General features: G+C 49.4%; 9 protein-coding genes across 9 annotated transcripts; 8 read left to right on the top strand and 1 right to left on the bottom strand.

Annotated features, from left to right (window-relative positions):
- Positions 1–114: 114 nt before the first annotated feature.
- On the top strand, positions 115–1,254 carry N7517_009225 (putative SIR2 family histone deacetylase; the record flags this gene model as incomplete). The annotated part of the gene is made up of 1 exon (XM_056726948.1): positions 115–1,254. The coding sequence occupies one exon, from the start codon at positions 115–117 to the stop codon at positions 1,252–1,254; it is 1,140 nt and encodes a 379-aa protein (XP_056575520.1).
- Positions 1,255–1,427: 173 nt separating this feature from the next.
- Positions 1,428–2,656, top strand: N7517_009224 (cyclin-dependent serine/threonine-protein kinase phoA; the record flags this gene model as incomplete). Its single annotated transcript, XM_056726947.1, has 3 exons — positions 1,428–1,592; positions 1,645–1,668; positions 1,751–2,656. The coding sequence occupies 3 exons, from the start codon at positions 1,428–1,430 to the stop codon at positions 2,654–2,656; spliced, it is 1,095 nt and encodes a 364-aa protein (XP_056575519.1).
- A 1,431-nt stretch (positions 2,657–4,087) lies between these two features.
- On the top strand, positions 4,088–5,588 carry N7517_009223 (putative cAMP receptor-like protein; the record flags this gene model as incomplete). The annotated part of the gene is made up of 4 exons (XM_056726946.1): positions 4,088–4,316; positions 4,368–4,606; positions 4,669–5,184; positions 5,262–5,588. 4 exons carry the CDS (start codon positions 4,088–4,090, stop codon positions 5,586–5,588), a joined length of 1,311 nt encoding a protein of 436 aa, XP_056575518.1.
- A 330-nt stretch (positions 5,589–5,918) lies between these two features.
- N7517_009222 (PMF1/NNF1 family protein) lies at positions 5,919–6,680 on the top strand (the record flags this gene model as incomplete). The annotated part of the gene is made up of 2 exons (XM_056726945.1): positions 5,919–6,298; positions 6,386–6,680. 2 exons carry the CDS (start codon positions 5,919–5,921, stop codon positions 6,678–6,680), a joined length of 675 nt encoding a protein of 224 aa, XP_056575517.1.
- Positions 6,681–6,711: 31 nt separating this feature from the next.
- Positions 6,712–8,438, bottom strand: N7517_009221 (uncharacterized protein; the record flags this gene model as incomplete). The annotated part of the gene is made up of 4 exons (XM_056726944.1): positions 6,712–7,975; positions 8,083–8,224; positions 8,284–8,314; positions 8,376–8,438. 4 exons carry the CDS (start codon positions 8,436–8,438, stop codon positions 6,712–6,714), a joined length of 1,500 nt encoding a protein of 499 aa, XP_056575516.1.
- Positions 8,439–9,494: 1,056 nt separating this feature from the next.
- On the top strand, positions 9,495–9,945 carry N7517_009220 (uncharacterized protein; the record flags this gene model as incomplete). The annotated part of the gene is made up of 2 exons (XM_056726943.1): positions 9,495–9,545; positions 9,628–9,945. 2 exons carry the CDS (start codon positions 9,495–9,497, stop codon positions 9,943–9,945), a joined length of 369 nt encoding a protein of 122 aa, XP_056575515.1.
- Positions 9,946–10,915: 970 nt separating this feature from the next.
- N7517_009219 (NTF2 and RRM domain protein) lies at positions 10,916–12,568 on the top strand (the record flags this gene model as incomplete). Its single annotated transcript, XM_056726942.1, has 2 exons — positions 10,916–11,236; positions 11,303–12,568. The coding sequence occupies 2 exons, from the start codon at positions 10,916–10,918 to the stop codon at positions 12,566–12,568; spliced, it is 1,587 nt and encodes a 528-aa protein (XP_056575514.1).
- A 1,211-nt stretch (positions 12,569–13,779) lies between these two features.
- hsp90 (chaperone Hsp90) lies at positions 13,780–15,959 on the top strand (the record flags this gene model as incomplete). Its single annotated transcript, XM_056726941.1, has 2 exons — positions 13,780–14,037; positions 14,124–15,959. 2 exons carry the CDS (start codon positions 13,780–13,782, stop codon positions 15,957–15,959), a joined length of 2,094 nt encoding a protein of 697 aa, XP_056575513.1.
- A 1,849-nt stretch (positions 15,960–17,808) lies between these two features.
- Positions 17,809–19,024, top strand: N7517_009217 (uncharacterized protein; the record flags this gene model as incomplete). The annotated part of the gene is made up of 3 exons (XM_056726940.1): positions 17,809–18,396; positions 18,468–18,662; positions 18,716–19,024. 3 exons carry the CDS (start codon positions 17,809–17,811, stop codon positions 19,022–19,024), a joined length of 1,092 nt encoding a protein of 363 aa, XP_056575512.1.
- Between the last annotated feature and the right edge of the window lie 622 nt (positions 19,025–19,646).

Here is a 19,646-nt window from a genome sequence, read left to right as displayed (position 1 = left end):
CCTTGACGAATCTTAAATCTTGGATACACTCTTACTACCCGCCAAGCTTCCAACTACGCAATCGTTGGAGAACCTCCGCTCTTCCGCCAAGACACGAATGATGTTGCGTCTTCAATGACGACGCCTGCTATTCGGATCCCCTTTACGGGACCATTACCACCTGCTATTATAATTCCTCGAACTGCAGCAACACTAGCAGGGGCAATCGATGCTGTCAGCACTTTCTTGACCGCGCCACCGTCATGGAATCTCCGAGGCGTCGATGTGGGGAGATATTCCCAGACGGTACTGCTGACTGGCGCAGGTATCTCCGTCGCGTCTGGTCTGTCGGATTATCGAGGCGACCAGGGTACCTACCGACTAAACAAATCCTATCGTCCTATCTACTACCACGAGTTCGCCGCCCACCATGAGTCGCGCAAGCGATATTGGGCGCGCAGTTTCATCGGATGGCCCGGACTTTTGAAAGCAAAGCCGAACTCGACTCATTGGGCAATCAAAGACCTTGGGGATAAAGGGTATATCAGTTCTGTGGTGACGCAAAATGTCGACTCGTTCCATTCCCTCGCGCATCCGGAACTGCCTACCCTCGAACTACATGGATATTTGCGATCTGTTGTCTGCACTAGCTGTCGAAATCAACTCCCCCGCGCTGACTTTCAAGCGTCGCTGGAGAGACTCAACCCAGCTTGGGCGGAGTTTTTGGCTCGTATGGTCGCAGAGGGTGTGCTGGACACCGATAATCAGGAGGAGCAACGGCAGAAAGGCTTGAAGCTCAACCCGGATGGTGACGTTGATCTCGCTGAAGCGCCATACTCTACTTTCCGTTACCCTTCCTGTCCGACCTGCTTGGAGAACCCTCCTACGCTGAGCGATGGCACGAAGGCGACTGTAGAGGTCGAGAGAGATGGCGCGTTGTCAGCGACTTCAAATGCGGGCATTCTGAAACCAGCAGTAATCATGTTTGGGGAAAATATTGATCCACTGGTGAAGACAGCGGCTGAAGAGGCGATTGATGATGCTGGGCGGCTACTCATCTTAGGTAGCAGCCTGGCGACTTTCTCGGCGTGGCGCCTAGTGGAACGAGCACACAAACGAGGCATGCCTATTGGTATTGTCAATGTTGGTGGCGTGAGGAACGAAGCCCTACTGTTTGAAAATATTGAACATGAACCCACAGCTCATGTCCGGTGTAGCCATCCAGCCCAGTCAATCCTCCCGACCGTTGTATCCCAACTCCCAGTCAATCGATAGATTCTAAAAAAATGATATAAAATAGACCGAAATCAAGACCATTGTGAAATAATACAAGGCCAGTAGCAAAAATATAAATATAAAATGTAGAGAGAATAAGCGCCTGAGGCAAAAAGAAAAAGGCCAATAAGTCCCGGGCCGCTCAACGCGGGGCTCCTCCCTCACGTCTCAGCATGGAGCACTTCAGGGATCCTCGCCCTTTAAAGATCGCCTCCAATCTGGTTTCTCCTGGTCACTTTCTCTTTTCTAAACCCAAACCATCGGGGCCACCGGCTTCCAAATCTACACAGAAAATGGACAAATCTCAGCAACCCAGTTCCTTCCAGCAGCTGGAAAAGGTAAGCCTATCTACTTTATGTCTTGGATATTCGCTAACTGTCTTATTTCTAGCTCGGCGAAGGCACTTATGCTACCGTACGTCTCGATCTCTCTCCGTTTCACCTCGATCCTAGCCTGATCGCCACTTTCCCCCATTCACCGCTGATGCAGAATACAGGTCTTTAAAGGGCGCAATCGCCAAACCGGTGAAATGGTGGCGCTGAAGGAAATCCACTTGGATTCAGAGGAGGGAACACCATCGACTGCAATCCGTGAGATCTCGCTCATGAAGGAGCTGAAGCATGAAAGTATTGTTTCGCTCTACGATGTCATCCACACGGAAAACAAACTCATGCTTGTTTTTGAGTTCATGGACAGAGACTTGAAGAGATATATGGACACTCGCGGTGATCGCGGACAGCTGGATCCTGCCACGGTCAAATCCTTTATGCACCAGCTACTCAAGGGTATCGCCTTCTGCCATGACAACCGAGTCCTCCACCGCGATCTGAAGCCACAGAACCTCCTGATTAACAAGAAGGGTCAACTCAAGCTGGGTGACTTTGGACTGGCGCGCGCCTTCGGTATCCCGGTTAATACCTTCTCCAACGAAGTCGTCACTCTGTGGTACCGCGCACCAGACGTCCTCCTCGGTAGTCGGACCTACAACACCAGCATTGACATTTGGTCCGCTGGCTGCATCATGGCAGAGATGTACACGGGCCGTCCGCTTTTCCCCGGCACAACCAACGAGGATCAGTTGGTCAAGATCTTCCGCCTGATGGGCACGCCCTCCGAACGTACATGGCCCGGCATCTCGCAGCTGCCAGAATACAAGTCCGACTTCCAAATCTACGCCACGCAGGATCTGTCGCTGATCATCCCCCAAGTGGATGCTATCGGGATGGATCTGTTGAACCGCATGCTCCAACTCCGTCCGGAGATGCGCATCAGCGCCAACGAGGCCCTGCAGCACCCGTGGTTCCATGATCTGCCTCAGATCCAGGCTAAATTGCAGCAGCAACACCAGCAGCAGCAGATGGCTGGTTATGGAGGCATGATCCCCCCGCAACCCGCTTATTAGCGTTCTAGACTGCGCATGACGAGATGACGAGCTCGATTAGACAATTGGACATGGGAGAATTCGGCGTTATACCCGATAATGGATTTTTTTGCATCCCTTTTTTTTTCTTTTTTCAACTTGATATTGCGGATTTTGGGGTAGTTTTTTTTTTTCAAAGATGAAGAATATCTTGCCTGGAGATGGATCGACTTCGGAACACCGTTCTGTTGTCTTGATGCTCTGAAGCAGCGCTCCAGATGTTATCAACCTTCTGCCTGTCGCTTTTTAAATAGCTATTCCTCGAGAAATGAATTCTACCATCCACTCCAAGCTATATTTATTAGCACACAGAGCGAGACATGTGAAACAAGCGCTTGGGCCCAGTGCAAATGTCCCCGTTGGAACTGCAATCCTCGGGGATATCTCGGCTTGTTACTGTAACTTGTACACCAGCCAAGGATTCTCGGAACAAGCTCATAGCTGCTGCACGCTTTATTAAGTGCCTGACCGTAAGTACCTAGAGCAACCCTTTTGAGCAAGCATTACCTTCGTTTGAATGTCTTGATGCTTGTTCGGAATAATCTTTCAAACATGCAGTCACCCGTATTTCAATCTGGTCTTTTGTGTGGAGTAACGACTGAGTGAAATCATCGGGGGAAAACTAGTTGTCACACACGGGCGACCTGATTTGATGATCTCACAAGGCCCCTAAATTCTTGTGTACTCTTGGCATATTCAGGTTACTTCACCATTAGACTCTAATAGACTCTAACAGCTGGAGGTAAAGACTGCCTAAAAAATAGCTCTCATCATTGGTGCAATTCAAAGGCTATGCATCCGAGGCTTTTCTATGCAGACCACTACTGGTCCCTTATCCAATCCCTTGCCTATTACCTATTTCGCAAATCCCGGCAGATTGCACGTTGTGGTACCACCCACACTGGAATCGTTCGCATGTCTTTCCCTGAAAGTACTGGCCTGAGCCCTGTCCCATGCGGTGTTTGAGAGATCATTTAAAAGATATCCTCCTTGGTTCTTACTCATATTCTTGGCAGTTGTTTGAGCCTAATCCTGTTGGGGCCGCGCTCTTTGTTATATGGCCGGTCAGGCTAGCATCTTCCTAGCTATAAGCCGATGAGGATAACAGCAATATGCTGATTGGGTTAGTCTTACCTTATTTGTCATTTCGGGGGGTTTTTTTTCTTTGTTGCCCGTTGCGGATAATAAGCAGGTGGTATTGTGCTTCGGTCATATCTACTCGAACCGTTTGCCTTCTGTTTCGAGGAACCATAACCCAAAAGTCCCCCTGGGTAGATCTATGATCATTTGCATATTCACAAGCAATTTTGGCTTGAATCCACGAGGGTCTTCTCGGCTCATATCGGCCGTTGGATATAACCTTTAGGTGCTGGGTGCCCTCCCCCTCGTGGTGACTAGGTAGATCATGATACCATGACGCTGTCAGAACGACAAATATTGGCCATCTCGGCCACAGAGCGGGTTTGCTCGACTATCTCACTCGTTGGCACTTTCGTTATAGTCGCTACTTTTATTTGGTCCCCTACGTTCCGTAAACCCATCAATCGCTTGGTCTTCTATGCATCATGGGGTAACATCATGGCTAATATAGCCACCATCATATCGGCAGACGGGATTCATTCGGGGGTTGATAGTTCCCTATGTCAGTTTCAAGGGTTTTTGATTCAATGGTTTGTATCATATCGGTAACTAGTCACCCTTAGCAGACGACCACTAATAAGCACGGATAGGTTCATGCCCGCGGATGCACTATGGACATTCGCAATGGCATGCAATGTCTACCTAACATTTTTCCACAAATACAACTCCGAGCAACTACGCCGGCTCGAATGGAAATATGTGCTCTGTTGTTACGGCGTCCCATTCGTCCCAGCTTTCGCATACTTCTTCATCCAGAACCAAGCCCGAGGCCGGATATATGGCTCCGCCATAGTAAGCAGAATCCAATGCCCTTCCTTCTACCAGTCTATGCTAATCCAATGACTCCCCGATAGCTCTGGTGCTGGATCTCTGCACAATGGGGCTTCCTCCGTATCGCCACCTTCTACGGACCAGTCTGGCTCATTATCTCATTGACCTTCGCCATCTACCTACGAGCAGGAACGGTGATTTACCAGAAACGGCGCCAGCTTCGGCACCTTGGCGGCATCGACTCGGACCTTGCCCCAGAATCTCCCTTTGCTATGTTGACCGGCATCCAAGTTACCAGGGAGATTGCCTGCTCTACTCCAGAACGCCGGTCCTTGTCGGAGGGCAATGCGCGCGGGTTGCCGTGTGCTGCGTTCAGAGCATACTCGGTCACGATCGAGGGCGGGGGCACCCCCAGCACGTTTCATGGTTCCAGCTCAAGAATCGGTCCAAGTCCTCCTCAGCAGGAGAATTCTAGCAAAACCGTGCGGCCGGATGGAATGGATTCACAGCGGAGGTCGACGTCCACGGAAACTAGTTCGGCTACTTGGGCGTATACGAAATACGCTATGCTGTTTTTCATTGCATTGCTTGTTACATGGGTAGGTCTGGTCAGATTCCATTATAGTCTGAAAACGGGTGTCGGTTCTTTTCGTGTGTTGATTGTTCGGCATTGCAGGTCCCCTCAACGATAAACAGAGTCTATTCCCTGGCTCGTCCTAATGACTTTAATTTCAGTCTGAACTATGCATCTAGCTTTGTCCTGCCGCTCCAGGGCTTTTGGAACAGTCTTATATACGTCTCTATCTCATGGCCCGCATTCAAATTACTTTGGTCTGACCTCCATGGCCGCATATGCTCGTGGCGCATATCCCGTTTGGTGACAAATACGCAATCCTTTCATTTACGGAAAAGCTCTCAAACCTCGAGTCCTGCTCTTTTGGTGAAAGCCGAGAATGAGGAGAACAGACGCCGGAGTTGGCTGGGCTTAGATCCGTCAAGTTAGGGCTGGGAGTTGGTTGATAGCTGAATGCCTCGTTTCCATTGCAACATACCATCTGCACTTCTTCATGTAACATATATACCTTTAATAGCAATGTCTAGTATTTAATGGAGTATGAAAATGAAAAACGTTCAAATATCAATGTAATGTACGACCCATCAATTCGATCTATAGAAACACGTGACCGGCGCGTCGCGTTGAAGTCCGTTCAACACCCCAGATCCAAATTCCCATAGAACCACAAACAGCTCCTACACACCACTCTCGCCATTCCCGCATGCTCTTCGTTTCTTCCCACTCTCCGACTATATCCCGACAGCAGCGACATCCACCATGGCCGAATCAAATTCCCGCCAACCGCCCGCGTCGCCGTCCCCTCCCCCACCAGCTCCAATCTCCCAATCCCCGGGCCCGCGCGCCTCACGCCTAAACCAAGTCTTCGAGCAGGCTCTGGCACGCACACTCCGCGCAAACTCATATGCGAACTTTGCAGGCTGTTTCCCGACGCCTGCGCGCCACGTTCCTGCCAGCTTAGAGGGTGTCTGGCGACAGCTGAACGCGAAGCTGGAAGCGAATGCCAAAGCTGAATTTGACGATATTGTCGCGGAAAGAGATGCGGTGCCGCACTTGAATGAGCTTGATCGGCTGGTTGGGGATGCGAGGGCTAGGAGGGATCAGGAGGGGGAGAAAGCCGAGGGACACGAGAGAACAGTGTATGTTGAATATGGATTGGGCCGTTTATTCGGACTATGTTTGTTTTTTGTCTTTGGTTCTGATTTCTAACTTTGCTTACTATACAGCGCGCATACACTCGGCGCTGAAGATCTATACAAAGCGCACCTTACGCCCTATCTGCAGGAAGCGCAGTCGACCCTCAACACCAGACTCGAGGCTACTCATGCGGAAAACGCGGAGCTTGCGCAGACTGTGCAGGCGCAGAGGCTGGAAATTGAGCGATTATTGTCGCATCTTGGATTGGTCGTTTCCGATATTGAGGGTGCTGCTACGGCGGCCACGCAATTCAGCAGACAACATCACATTCGCCAGGACGCGATCCAGATGGATGAGGAGGCGAACGCCCGTCCGGGTCTGTGAGAGCGTTGTGGAAATTGTTTCTCTATCCGATTCATGATGAAATCAGGGCACTTAATTCCCTGCCGTCAACCATTCCGTCTTCCACCATATCCTGCGCCACAACTATCACCTGTTGGAGGTCCGTTGATTTGAGCTGCTCGAGCTTCGTGTTCTGGCCTTCGATCGCCGCGGCAATCGCCTCCTTGCAAGTTCCGTCGCGTTCTTCCTCGGCCGCTCCGTCTCGGCGGGCTAGAGCTGTTGCTCCGCGGTAGTACGTCTGAGCGTTGCGCAAGAGCATAGCTCCGTTCTGCTTCGCCATGGCGTGGTTCCAGGGCGCTCGTCCAAGACGCCATCTGTGCATTTCCGCGTCTCCGCGACCAAGGTGGATCTTAGGCAAGTTCTCGGCATCCGGGAGCTTGGTAGCAGCTGTCAATGCGTCCAGGGCGGTTGAAAGCGACTTCCAACGCAATGCTACCACGTTTTCAAACGCCTCGTCATCCTCCGATGGAGGAAGGTCTGAAAGCGCCTGGTTCAACGACGTGAGCGCGTCTGCTTTACCACACAGTCCTTCAGGGTCCGCGGATACATCTAGCTCTGGACCAAAAACCTGTCCAACCTCCTGCTGATAGGTTTGGATATCGGTATGTCCGCCTCGGTAGAGCAAATCGTTCAAGGCACAGATGAACTTGGCTCGCGCTAAGGCCGCCTCATACTGCCTGTCTGAGCCTTCGGCATAAGCAGGCAGTCTTGAATGCACTAGCTCCGACGAGTACTCTTGCACCCAACCAACACCGCCCGCGCCGGGGTTCGAAGTCAACAAGTTGCACAGAGTCGTCAAAGTCTCCAACTGTGCCACCGCCGTGTCCACGAGCGTATTCTTTGTGACGGGCTCCACAATCATCGCCCACTGTTCTTGCTCCTCACCTGCGGGCTCGGATTGGGACTGCCCCGCGACTGGTGGTACAGCCTCCGGCTCCGGTGGTACACCCCCGGATTCCATCAGTTCGATCTCCTCTTGCATTTCTGTGTACTTCATCTCCTGTACCATCAAACACCGCTGGAACAGCTCGATCGCCTCTTGCAGATATGTCCCCGCCTGCATCTGCTCCTCTTCACCTGGATGCTTCAGGTTGGATATCAACTCCGCTAGACTGGTCAGCACCTGGCCCGAATTGAACAACACGTCAGCATTGTCTTGTTCCAGAGACAGCGCATCCCGGTGTGACTGCAGCGCAACCTGCAAGAGCTCCCCCTGTGGCGCTGGCAACTGAGCCGCTAGTTTGGGGTGCTGGGTGATTTCATATTGGACTCGTGCTCTGGGTGATGTGTTAGTAAAGGTAAACCTAAGATAATACCTCTCAATCATGGATAAAATTGAAAAATGTAAAACAATAACTTGTTTCGATATGTCGATTATACATACTTGTTGTAAGCTAGATCAAATGTCCCGGGATGTTTCTGTAGTCCTTCGTCATAGTTGGTGATGGCCCGCATAAAGAAGCGCATGGACTTGGCCGCGTCTCCGGCCCGCCATTTCTCGCCGGCTTCTTCTAACTCGACGCCGGCTGGAGAGGCAGTTAGTTTTTTTGACTATTATTTAGCTTATCAAGGTTCAAATACATACCTGCAAGAAAATCATCTGCAGTCACAGGTGCCTATATCAAACTGTATGAGATCATGACCAAGTTGTTCGGAGGTTATATTACTACCGCGTACCTGTTTTGAGACAGCCTTCTTCTTCGTCTTTGTCTCCCTTAGGAAGGATTTGGGCTTCGCCATATTTGCGGGAAAGCTGTTGATTGAATGAGGATCGACAGAGATGTGAAATTGAAGTAAATCCGGCAGAATCCGCGCGGTGTGGGAGTATAATCTTGCACCTCGACTACATGTAACAATGATGATAGTTATTGTTATTGTTTTAAGGTTTGATCCTTGTTAATATAGTAGTGTAAGACTTCTTTGGGCTATAGAATGTGCGACTGAAAGACTCTCAAAGCAGCCGGATTCTTCAGATCTGCATGAATGCCAAGACAAAAGCTGGCCGTGTTGGTGTACCGAGTACGGAGTAAGCTGCTTGGGTTTTGTTTCGTGTTTTGAAGGTAATACTGGTATGTGTTGCAAAAGGGGGTGTGTTGCCAGCTCCGTGTCTGTGTACTCCGTACGGAGTAAAAATGGTACATATATAGACCGAGGTATGTACTGTCCCTTGCTGCTATCTCGGCAGTAGCTACAGTACCTACAGTACAGGTACATAAATATTAATCTAGCCAGGTTTTATTCTCACAGAATAGAGAAATATAATAACTAAAATAATATACATAATACCTCCCTATACAAAGAACCTTGGAAAGTACCCGAGATGATCTCGCGTGGCGAACAGCACGTGGCAAAGATATTCCCGGTAAAGCTTTCTTGACATCAGAGAACGTATACATGTAAGGAATTTGAATCATTGAGTATGATTTGTGTATAATCATACCATATATCCACCTTGCAGTCTCTCATATGATTACGTCGATCTTTCAAAAAAAACCTTTCCACCCCTTTCCCATCTTTCCCCACCAATTTGACCCACCCCGTTTCAACTTCTCCTTTCTGTGACTCTATTTCTACTTCTGCACTGCATTGGTACTTTTGCGACGACATATCCCTCTACTGGACTGGGTATGTATCCCTTGGTTCAAGATCGCCAGGCACTAGGCCTCAGTAACACCCGCTAATAGGTCAATTCTGCAGACTGCATTCCATTTAAGGCCTTTTTTATACCTACAATTTGAAACCAAGCCCCTCTTTCGGCGCAAATTCTCCTTATAACAACCATATCACCTCCTAGCAATGGCTCGCCAACCTTCTCTCGACTCTGAGCGTCCCATCATGGCTCAATCGGTAGGACTCCCCCTTCCCCTCCACCGACTCTGCCCACGGGGCCTTGTTCACATTAGAACCGTGCAAGTCTAACCTGCTACAGAACCGAAACTCAAAGCGTTTCTCCACTGTCAGTGGAAGCCCGTCGCTGGCTGCCTCCGATCGCACAAACAGCACTCTACCCAACGGCGACCCCAGAATCGCCGACATCTTCCAACTCCACGATGGCTTCGAGCGCCTCGAGAACAAGCCTCTCACCAAGCAGCGATTCGTCCCCACGGAGGAGAAGTCGAACAACCTAAACAAACTTGCTCTTGGGGCTAAGGTCGAGCGTGCTCTCGGCCGGAGGATGACTAGCCAAGACGCTGTCATGCGCAAGCCTCTCTCTGAGAAGACTGAGGCGCGTACTGACTCGCCCTGATTGTGGCGATACATCTAGGAGACACAATGACTTGCCGTGTGCTTTGTTCGCCTGGTTGACCGTCTCTGATCGTTGGCTTGTTTCTTGTTCCTTATTTCTACCTTTTTTTCTCTCGTCCCAACATCCGAGCCTCTATCAACATGGCTCTTATGATTGTCTTCTTTTTTTACAGTCACCCTTTTATGTCCTATCATACCCCTCTTTCTTTTTTTCGGATCAGTTTGTGGCGTTTTGACTTGAGATGCGCATTATTTCCTTGAGTATGAAATTCCGGATCTGGTATTTTCTTTTCTCTTTTCCTCATGTATCTTGAATATGATATATTCCATTTCATCTGTATTTCTTATAGAATTCCCTACTATCTAGCGTATACTATGAATTCTGCCGGGCGGTGTCCACCCGCCAAGACCACGCGAAACCCGCACGGAGTCGAAGAGAAGGAAGTTCTTTTCTTCGAAGGCGAATTCCCACAGCTTCATTTCCATCTCTTTTTTTTGTTTCCCATTTTCTACACTATCCTCCCCCCACACGCCTCAGTCCATCTTCCAGGACCCCACATTTTCTCGATCTTCTCACTTTTGCCTCTCCAACCTCCCTTTTCGCGCCACCGTAAGAACTCTCTTCTCACTTCAGCTATACTTCCGCTTTTCCGCAATCTCAAAGCGCCTTCTTCCTATTCTCCTGATTTCCTTTTATCTCCAATTGCATTTGTGCTTGGTCCAGTTCGCATTGTGAGTTCCGATCTACCTTGTCCAGTTCGGCCACATGGTAGAGATCTCAAAAACTAATGACCATTCAGTGAAGCGAGGGAAACACAAAGAATTTCATTTTTAGACCGTTTATCGCTTGCTTCCTAAAAAAAAAAAGCCTTTCGGCCTTTATAGTCTCGGCCACCATTTTCGCCGCGCTCGGTTACTTTCAATCTCATTTTCCACCCGAAATCGAAGATAAAACCCCTCAATCCTACACCATGGCCGACATGACTCAGGTTCCCATCAATGGAAACTACCCTGCCCAGCACGGTTACCCTGAATCCTACAACCACGCTTCTGTCACTATGAACACTGCTGCTAGCTTCCAGCCTGCGCAGTCCTCCACCCCGACTACCGTTACTCCTACCGACCAGCAGAAGAATGAGATCTCCAAGGATGAGGTCGGCTGGTATTTCGTTGAGCAGTACTATACCACCATGAGCCGCAACCCCGACAAGCTTCACCTGTTCTACTCTCGTCGGTCTCAGCTGGTCTTCGGCACTGAGGCCGAGTCGGTTCCTGTCACCGTTGGTACTAAGGTAAGGTTTGATTCGATCCCCTCAATGTGAATATTGTCTAACCAAACACCCCCCCCACTTTCATAGGCTATCAACGAGAAGCTTAACTCCTTGAAGTTCCAGGAGTGCAAGGTGCGCGTCCTGAATGTCGATTCTCAGGCTTCTTTCGACAACATCCTGGTCTCAGTCATTGGTGAGATCTCCAACAACTCCGAGCCGTCCCGCAAGTTCGTGCAGACTTTCGTCCTCGCCGAGCAGCCCAACGGCTACTATGTTCTTAACGATATCTTCCGATACATGGCCGAAGAGCCAGAAGAAGAGGTTCCCGAGCAGTCCACCCCAGCTGCGCCTGTTGCCGAAGCCCCCGAGGCCGTTGCCGAGGCTCCCGCTGAGACCCAGGTGGCTGAGGAAGTCGCTGTCCCTAATGTCGATGAGAAGGTTGAGGAGGTTGAGACCAACGACGCCCCCGTTGAGGAGCCCAAGGAGGTCGCTCCCCAGACCAACGGTGCCCCCGTTGAGGAGGAGACCCCCGCTCCGGTTCCTGCCGCGGTTGAGGCTGAAATTTTGAACGACGAGGAGCCCCCCACCCCTGAGCCCACTCCCGCTCCCGTTGCCGAGAAGGAGGAGGTTCCTGAGAAGGAGACCTCCCCCACTCCCGCTGTCCCCAAGACCTGGGCAAGCATTGCGACCACCTCTTTCGCAGCTAAGGCCGCTGCTGCCGCCAAGGCCCAAGCCGCCCAGGCTGCTCCTGCCGCTCCTGCCGCTGCTCCTGCCACTACTGCTAAGGCTGCTGCTCCCGCTGCTCAGGCTGCCCCTGCCGCTCAGCCTGCTGCCACCCCCGCCCCCGCTGAGGCTGCCCGTTCCCAGGAGGCCCCTTCCACCGAAGCTGGATGGCAGACCGCCGGCTCCGACAAGAAGTCGCAGCCCCGTGTTGAGGAGACCGTCCTCGCCTATATCAAGAACGTCAATGACAAGGTCGATGCCAGCCTGCTCAAGCAGACCCTGGCTCGTTTCGGCAAGCTGAAGTACTTCGATGTCAGCCGCCCCAAGAACTGCGCCTTTGTTGAATTCAACGAGCCCGCCGGTTATACTGCTGCCGTTGCCGCCAACCCCCACCAGATTGGCAGCGAGCAGATTCTCGTTGAGGAGCGCCGCCCCCGTGGCAACGCCTACGGCAGCAATGGCTTCCCCGCCGGCCGTGGTGGTGGTGGTGCCGGTCGTGGTCGTGGTGACCGCGCCGGCAGCCAGGGCCGTGGTGGCTTCCAGCGTGAGGGCCGTGGCAGCTTCACTCCCCGTGGCCGCGGTGGCAACGTTGCCGCCAAGGGTCGCCCCACCCAGCCCCAAGCTGCTTAAACACATTTTACGTGATTTTGATGATCCTCTACGTTCTTCTTCCCCGTCGGTGTTCACGTCTCTCGCAATTCCCGTGACCATTTCCTCCGACGGATGATCTTCTCGGGATCTGTATTACTCCGATTTTGATTCTCTTTTTTTCTTTTCCCCCGTCTCTTCCTAATGACATGTGTTACGTGACTATTGCCTCCCCCTTTTTTCCCGTCACAGTGCATATTAGCGGTTAGTCCGGGTTGGCTGGAAAAGTTGCGTCTCTTTCCTTCCCTCTGGGCACTTGTGTTTTAACCTGACCTTTATTTTGATCTTGCTCTTTTTTTGCTGGGATCGGGTCTTGTCTTCGACATTCACGATTCTCTTATTTGCACCATATTCCTTTCTTTCAGTGTCTTCCTGCCATGATCTGTTACTTGCTCCTTTTTTTGCAAGACGTTATATCGCATCTTTTTTTTTAACTAGCATAGCAAACTCCAGGGTTTTACGGTGGTGCGCCATCCCGGTCTTTCTTGTATTTTGTTCTTTCTTGTATCTTGCTTTTTTTTGACTTTATTGGCTATTCTCTTTGTAAATGAGGTATTCTCAGGGGGATTACTGTATCATGGCCTAACAAAATATGGATTAGAGAATGAACTCCAAGTTGCTATATATTGCTCTATACTACCATGTCCTCTGCCAAGATTTTTCATCATGCTTACCTAATGGGAGTCGACGAGTCATCCATCTGGGGAACCTTCGAAGATTCTAGAGATATGTGGAATGCCTAAGGCATCTTGCACTACAAATGTAAATGAAAATCTAAGAGCTAAATACTGGGGAAATTAGAGTATAAATAAAAAAAAATAAGTAAGTTAAAAGCAGAAGAGTCTAGAATAATATAGAGAGGGCTGCAAGGTTGCCTGAACGACGAGTGGAAGTTGCTGGATCACCGTAGAAACTCTCCACAAGAAATTTTTGGAAACACAAAAGGAACTGGCCCGCTCACCTTGACTCTTTCTCTTCATCTCTCCCGCTTTGCTTTGGATTCTCCCCCCAGAGCTTCTTCTTTTTTAATTACTTTGCTTTCTTGTAAGATACCCTTTCCCTTCTCCTGACCGCTTCCCAATTCCCCCTCCATCCCACCACTTGATCAGACTCTGCATCTGCATCTCTCTACATATTCAATTGCTCGGAATTTATCTTTTTCTAACAGTCTTTCAGAATCACAATCCGCCATCATGTCTGAGACCTTCGAGTTCCAGGCTGAGATCTCTCAGCTGCTCTCGCTGATCATTAACACTGTCTACTCTAACAAGGAAATTTTCCTTCGTGAGTTGATCTCCAACGCCTCCGATGCTCTCGACAAGATCCGCTACGAGGCTCTCTCCGACCCCTCTAAGCTCGATTCCAACAAGGATCTGCGCATTGATATCATTCCCGACTTGGTGAACAAGACCCTCACCATCCGCGATACCGGTATTGGTATGACCAAGGCTGTAAGTTTCTACCCTCGGATTTGACTCAAATCACTCTCCACCTCATATTTGTTTGACCACAAGAAACTCATATTCATCTCTTATAGGATCTCATCAACAACCTTGGAACAATTGCCCGCTCCGGCACCAAGCAGTTCATGGAGGCTCTGTCCGCCGGTGCTGATATTTCCATGATCGGCCAGTTCGGTGTCGGTTTCTACTCTGCCTACCTGGTCGCTGACCGTGTCACCTTTGTGTCCAAGCACAACGATGACGAGCAGTACATCTGGGAGTCCGCCGCCGGTGGTACTTTCACTCTCAAGGAGGATACCGAGGGCGAGCAGCTCGGCCGCGGTTCCAAGATCATCCTTCACTTGAAGGATGAGCAGATGGACTACCTCAACGAGGCCCGCATCAAGGAGGTTGTCCGCAAGCACTCCGAGTTCATCTCCTACCCCATCTACCTTCACGTCCTGAAGGAGACCGAGACCGAGGTCCCCGATGAGGAGGCTGAGGAGGCCAAGGAGGAGGATGATGAGAAGAAGCCCAAGGTCGAGGAGGTCGATGATGAGGAGGAGGAGAAGAAGAAGAAGACCAAGACCATCAAGGAGTCCAAGATCGAGGAGGAGGAGCTTAACAAGACCAAGCCCATCTGGACCCGCAACCCCGCCGACATCACCACTGAGGAGTACGCCTCCTTCTACAAGTCCCTCTCCAACGACTGGGAGGACCACCTCGGTGTCAAGCACTTCTCCGTTGAGGGTCAGCTCGAGTTCCGCGCTATTCTCTTCGTTCCCAAGCGCGCTCCCTTCGACCTCTTCGAGACCAAGAAGACCAAGAACAACATCAAGCTCTACGTTCGCCGTGTCTTCATCACCGATGATGCTACTGACCTCATCCCTGAGTGGCTCAGCTTCGTCAAGGGTGTCGTCGACTCCGAGGACCTTCCCCTCAACCTGTCCCGTGAGACTCTCCAGCAGAACAAGATCATGAAGGTCATCAAGAAGAACATCGTCAAGAAGACCCTTGAGCTCTTCGTCGAGATCTCCGAGGACCGTGAGCAGTTCGACAAGTTCTACTCTGCCTTCAGCAAGAACATCAAGCTCGGTATCCACGAGGACGCCCAGAACCGCCCCACTCTGGCCAAGCTCCTCCGCTACCAGTCCACCAAGTCCGGCGACGAGCAGACCTCGCTCGCTGACTACATCACTCGCATGCCCGAGCACCAGAAGAACATGTACTACATCACCGGCGAGTCCATTAAGGCCGTTGCCAACTCTCCCTTCTTGGATACCCTCAAGCAGAAGAACTTCGAGGTTCTGTTCCTGGTTGACCCCATTGATGAGTACGCCTTCACCCAGCTGAAGGAGTACGACGGCAAGAAGCTCGTCGACATCACCAAGGACTTCGAGCTCGAGGAGACCGAGGAGGAGAAGACCGAGCGTGAGACTGAGGAGAAGGAGTTCGAGGACCTTGCCAAGGCCCTCAAGAACGTTCTCGGCGACAAGGTCGAGAAGGTTGTTGTCTCCTCCAAGCTCACCGGCTCCCCCTGCGCCATCCGTACCGGCCAGTTCGGTTGGTCCGCCAACATGGAGCGTATCATGAAGGCCCAGGCCCTCCGTGACACCTCCATGTCCTCTTACATGTCTTCCAAGAAGACTTTCGAGATCTCCCCCAAGTCTCCCATCATCAAGGAGCTTAAGAAGAAGGTTGAGGCCGATGGCGAGAACGACCGTACCGTCAAGTCCATCACCCAGCTGCTCTTCGAGACCTCCCTGCTGGTCTCTGGCTTCACCATCGAGGAGCCCGCCAGCTTCTCCGAGCGCATCCACAAGCTCGTCTCCCTCGGCCTGAACATTGACGAGGAGGAGACCGCTCCCGCTACCGAGGCTGCTGCTCCCGCCGAGGCTACCGGTGAGAGCACCATGGAGGAGGTTGATTAGATTAATCCTCTCAACTCTTTCGATATTGCTAATTTTTAAGTCTTACGGGAAATGGGAAACGGGATACGACCCTCTGTGATGTTTTTTAACTTTTCATTTTATGTGTTCGCCAATAAGAACCGATACTTTTTATATTTATTTTCAGGATGGAGTAGACTGTAGTGTTTTACTGTAAAGGCCGTTGTAGTTTAGTTGCATCTCTGAAACATTAAGCATTCGATCTCAATACATGCAATCATAGATGATCCTCTCAATTCGTACCTTCCAACAAACTTCACTTCATGACCATCCCTCTCCCTCTCCTTGTCCCTCTTCCTCTTCCTCTTCCTCTTCCCCTTCCCCTCCAGAGCCTCTCATACCACCACCCATTTCAGCAGACCATACATTACCTCACGCAATATTTCCCGTTTACCATTTACAATGACTCAGTGGGGTAAACAAATTTCCAACCCCAAACCATCATCTCGGGCTCCACCAAACCAAACCCAGTCAATACTGACCTTTCATAACAGCCCGGATGCAGCCTATATTGTTGTATGCCATGAATGTACAGCTCCTCTTACATTCCGTTAATTGGGCGCGTAACTCAGTTGGTAGAGTGTTCGCTTTGCATGCGAAAAGTCCAGCGTTCGAATCGCTGCCCGTCCACTTCCTTTTTTTATTTTAGATAGATTTATCCGAGCGCCCAACATCAGATCTACAATTTGGCATAGGTTGCTATTCTATATGTTTTTTTTGGGGGTCAATTGAATTTTTATGGGTGATGTCTACTGGTTAATGGTCTTTTGGCCCTAAAATGTAAATGATTTCGATGATTTCGTAGGAATTTGGAAATCGGGATTGACAACCTTGCAATATATATTTCACGTAGTTAGGCATCATGTCTTGGGAAGGATATGACACAGCTGTGTTCAAGAAACATGTTTCTATTTAAATGCCAAGAGTATTCTCACCTTTTTTCAAGTAGCACGGTGGAAAACAGATTCTTCATTGGGCACTTCACTAGGTGAGGTTTTTACTTCGCACGATTGAAGTATAACATATGGATATGGATATATCATAGATCCACCTATGTATCTACACCACCATCCTAATCCCAGCATCCTTGATCGATATTCTTGCTGACGATATAGTTAATACTGGGTTCTATTTATTTGTTCTGTTTATTACTCGGATCCTCCTTTCACCACCACCGGTGGTGCAATTCAATCATGCCCTAAACGTTGGGCGGTACTGAGTTCGAAAACGTTTCCAATGATTATTAGCTCGACAATAATAATTATTTAATGACAGGATTAGCCCAGAGGCTCCTAAAAAAATGGCGCTGGAGTTCGAGAAAGAATCGGCAGTGTAGGCGGTGAAACCGATTTCCAGGACTTAGATGAGATAAGAGTCTTCTTGTGTGACGAATTCCATTCAATTCCTAGCCACAAATTTGAGCTACAAACAGGCGCTTGGCCTGGTCGAAGAATATAGCTAGAGAGTAAAGGAATAGAAGATCTACAAGATTTCTATACACAACCTATCGGACTTTCATATCACTTGATTTTTATAGATGAGGCTGAATGTGATAGAGAGGTTAGATACGTTAGTCTCTGTTAGGGCACTTATATAGGTTCTTTTATACCAGGCATTCTTTCACAAATATATACTTTAAAAATAGCAGAAACATACAAGTGGGGATTAGTGAGCCAATGAGATATCCAGATCGGACCGAGAAATGTTTAAATTTCACCGAAACAGTTCCCATTGGCTTCAACACCATGTAGAGGATATCACGTGGAAAAAAATAGGCAAAGGGGATGAAACAGATATTTCCACTTCCAATGCTTTGAACAGAAAAGATACAATGTATAGACCCAATACGAGAAATGAGTGGTGGCTGTGTGGCGTGTTGTTCACGCAGGCTATCTTGACCATTGCCCTGGAGATGTACGCTCTCCCTATCTCTCGTCGGAACCACTCTAACCAGAACAGATATATACTTGTGGAATGGCAGCTATGGGTGACTCCTACCATCATACAGGTCACAGTCTCTTACATGATCCCAATAAACCTGGGCATCTTAATATTCGCCTCTGTCTACGAGTTCATCCTTGCTTTGGATGCTATCCATCACAAAAATAATGTTCTCCTCTTTTCAATATGCATCTGCAATGTCTGCAGCTTCGGGTACTCTATCATGCAGTACATATCAGTGAAAGAAACCACCGCGAGACTGTTTAAGTCGCGTTATGGGTTTCCGACTCTGGTAGATACCACTCGCAACGTCTGGCCCCAGATCCGGCCAGCGGAGATCATGGTCTCAATTATTACGGGAGTGTGCACTCTGCTCTTGTGCTGGTCTGTATACCTATTGCATAGAGAGTATTCATGGGTCATATACAAGTCTGTTCATGGCAACTTGAAAACACGAATTCGTTATTTTGGCTACGAGGTAAGGTCTACCACCTAGGGCCTCACTGCCTTTGAAAATCTTTCGAGTAAGCTAACAAAATACGAGCACAGATCTTCTTGGTCTTAATAAAACTCCTCTTTTACTTCCTGCTGGGTTTCATCATCCAATACAATCTGGTGTATGTCCATTTTAGGGAACCTGAGTATACTCTCACAATGCTCCTCATTCCGGTCGCATTCATCATCATGCTACTTGGTATTTGGGTTGTCCAACACGAACGAACCATTGGCGTCGTTGCTATCATCGTGAGCTCTCTTCCCCCCCTGCCAAACTTGGAGAACTACTAACCTCTCGCAAGGTATGCTATCTCGGTCTAGTTGCATATCTCATCAGCCGCATTATCGTTCTCTGTGGGGCTCGAACCGATGGGAAGGACATGATGTTGTTCTTTGCATCGGTATCTTTGGCGCTGACTTCGGCAACGATTTGCTGCACCGTTATCTGCATCAAAAACTTCGACCAAGGCTTTAAAGTCATCAATCAATCGAAGAACGGCCATGCTCAAGAGTCATATTCACGAGAGTCATATTCGCTACCTGCCGGAAATTTTCCAGCAGAGCCGTCTCGTTCCTTTTCGCGTCCTTCCTCGCGACTCACGCTTGATTAGGATTGCGTTGCTATATTAGCTGATTTATAAGAGCGATGTAACAAAATACAGAAATATAAATTACTTGACTATCCTAGATGATAGATCTCTGAGGTTCATTATATTGAGACTCCACCATGGTCTTTTTTCTCGGCTTATTAGGATAGCAGGAAGGGGGAAAGATCGTAATCGGAACAAATTAAAACAAAAACAAAAACATACAACAGTGAGGATTCGCTGGTGGTCACCCACCCAACTACTAACTCACCGGCGTGTGGCTTAAGTACGGCTGAGCGGACGGGAAGCCCTGTTTTCCACACCCTGTGGTCGTATGTGTAGGAATTCATATGGGAGGGGATCATATGATGCAAATACTTGGGCAATGATAGAGAGTGGGACGATCAGAAAGGCCGAGTGCGATGTTAGGGAGACAAGTTATATATCACGTGTCTTATCTTGTCTCGTCTTCTAAACAACGACACATGCTTCCGGGCTAAAGGAATAATAGAGAATATTTACTTTATTCTTTTTTCCATATATATAGATCTATACTGTCTACTCAACGTTCATAGTGTTCTTGATTCCATGGTGAGTTCATAGTGTTCTTGATTCCATGGTGACACACGGTAAGACCTATGATAAG

The sequence above is a fragment of the Penicillium concentricum genome, assembly GCF_028827145.1.
Source record: "Penicillium concentricum strain IBT 3081 chromosome Unknown utg000004l_segment0_segment0, whole genome shotgun sequence".
Lineage (NCBI taxonomy): Eukaryota > Fungi > Ascomycota > Eurotiomycetes > Eurotiales > Aspergillaceae > Penicillium > Penicillium concentricum.
This window is presented reverse-complemented; position numbering and strand designations above follow the sequence as displayed.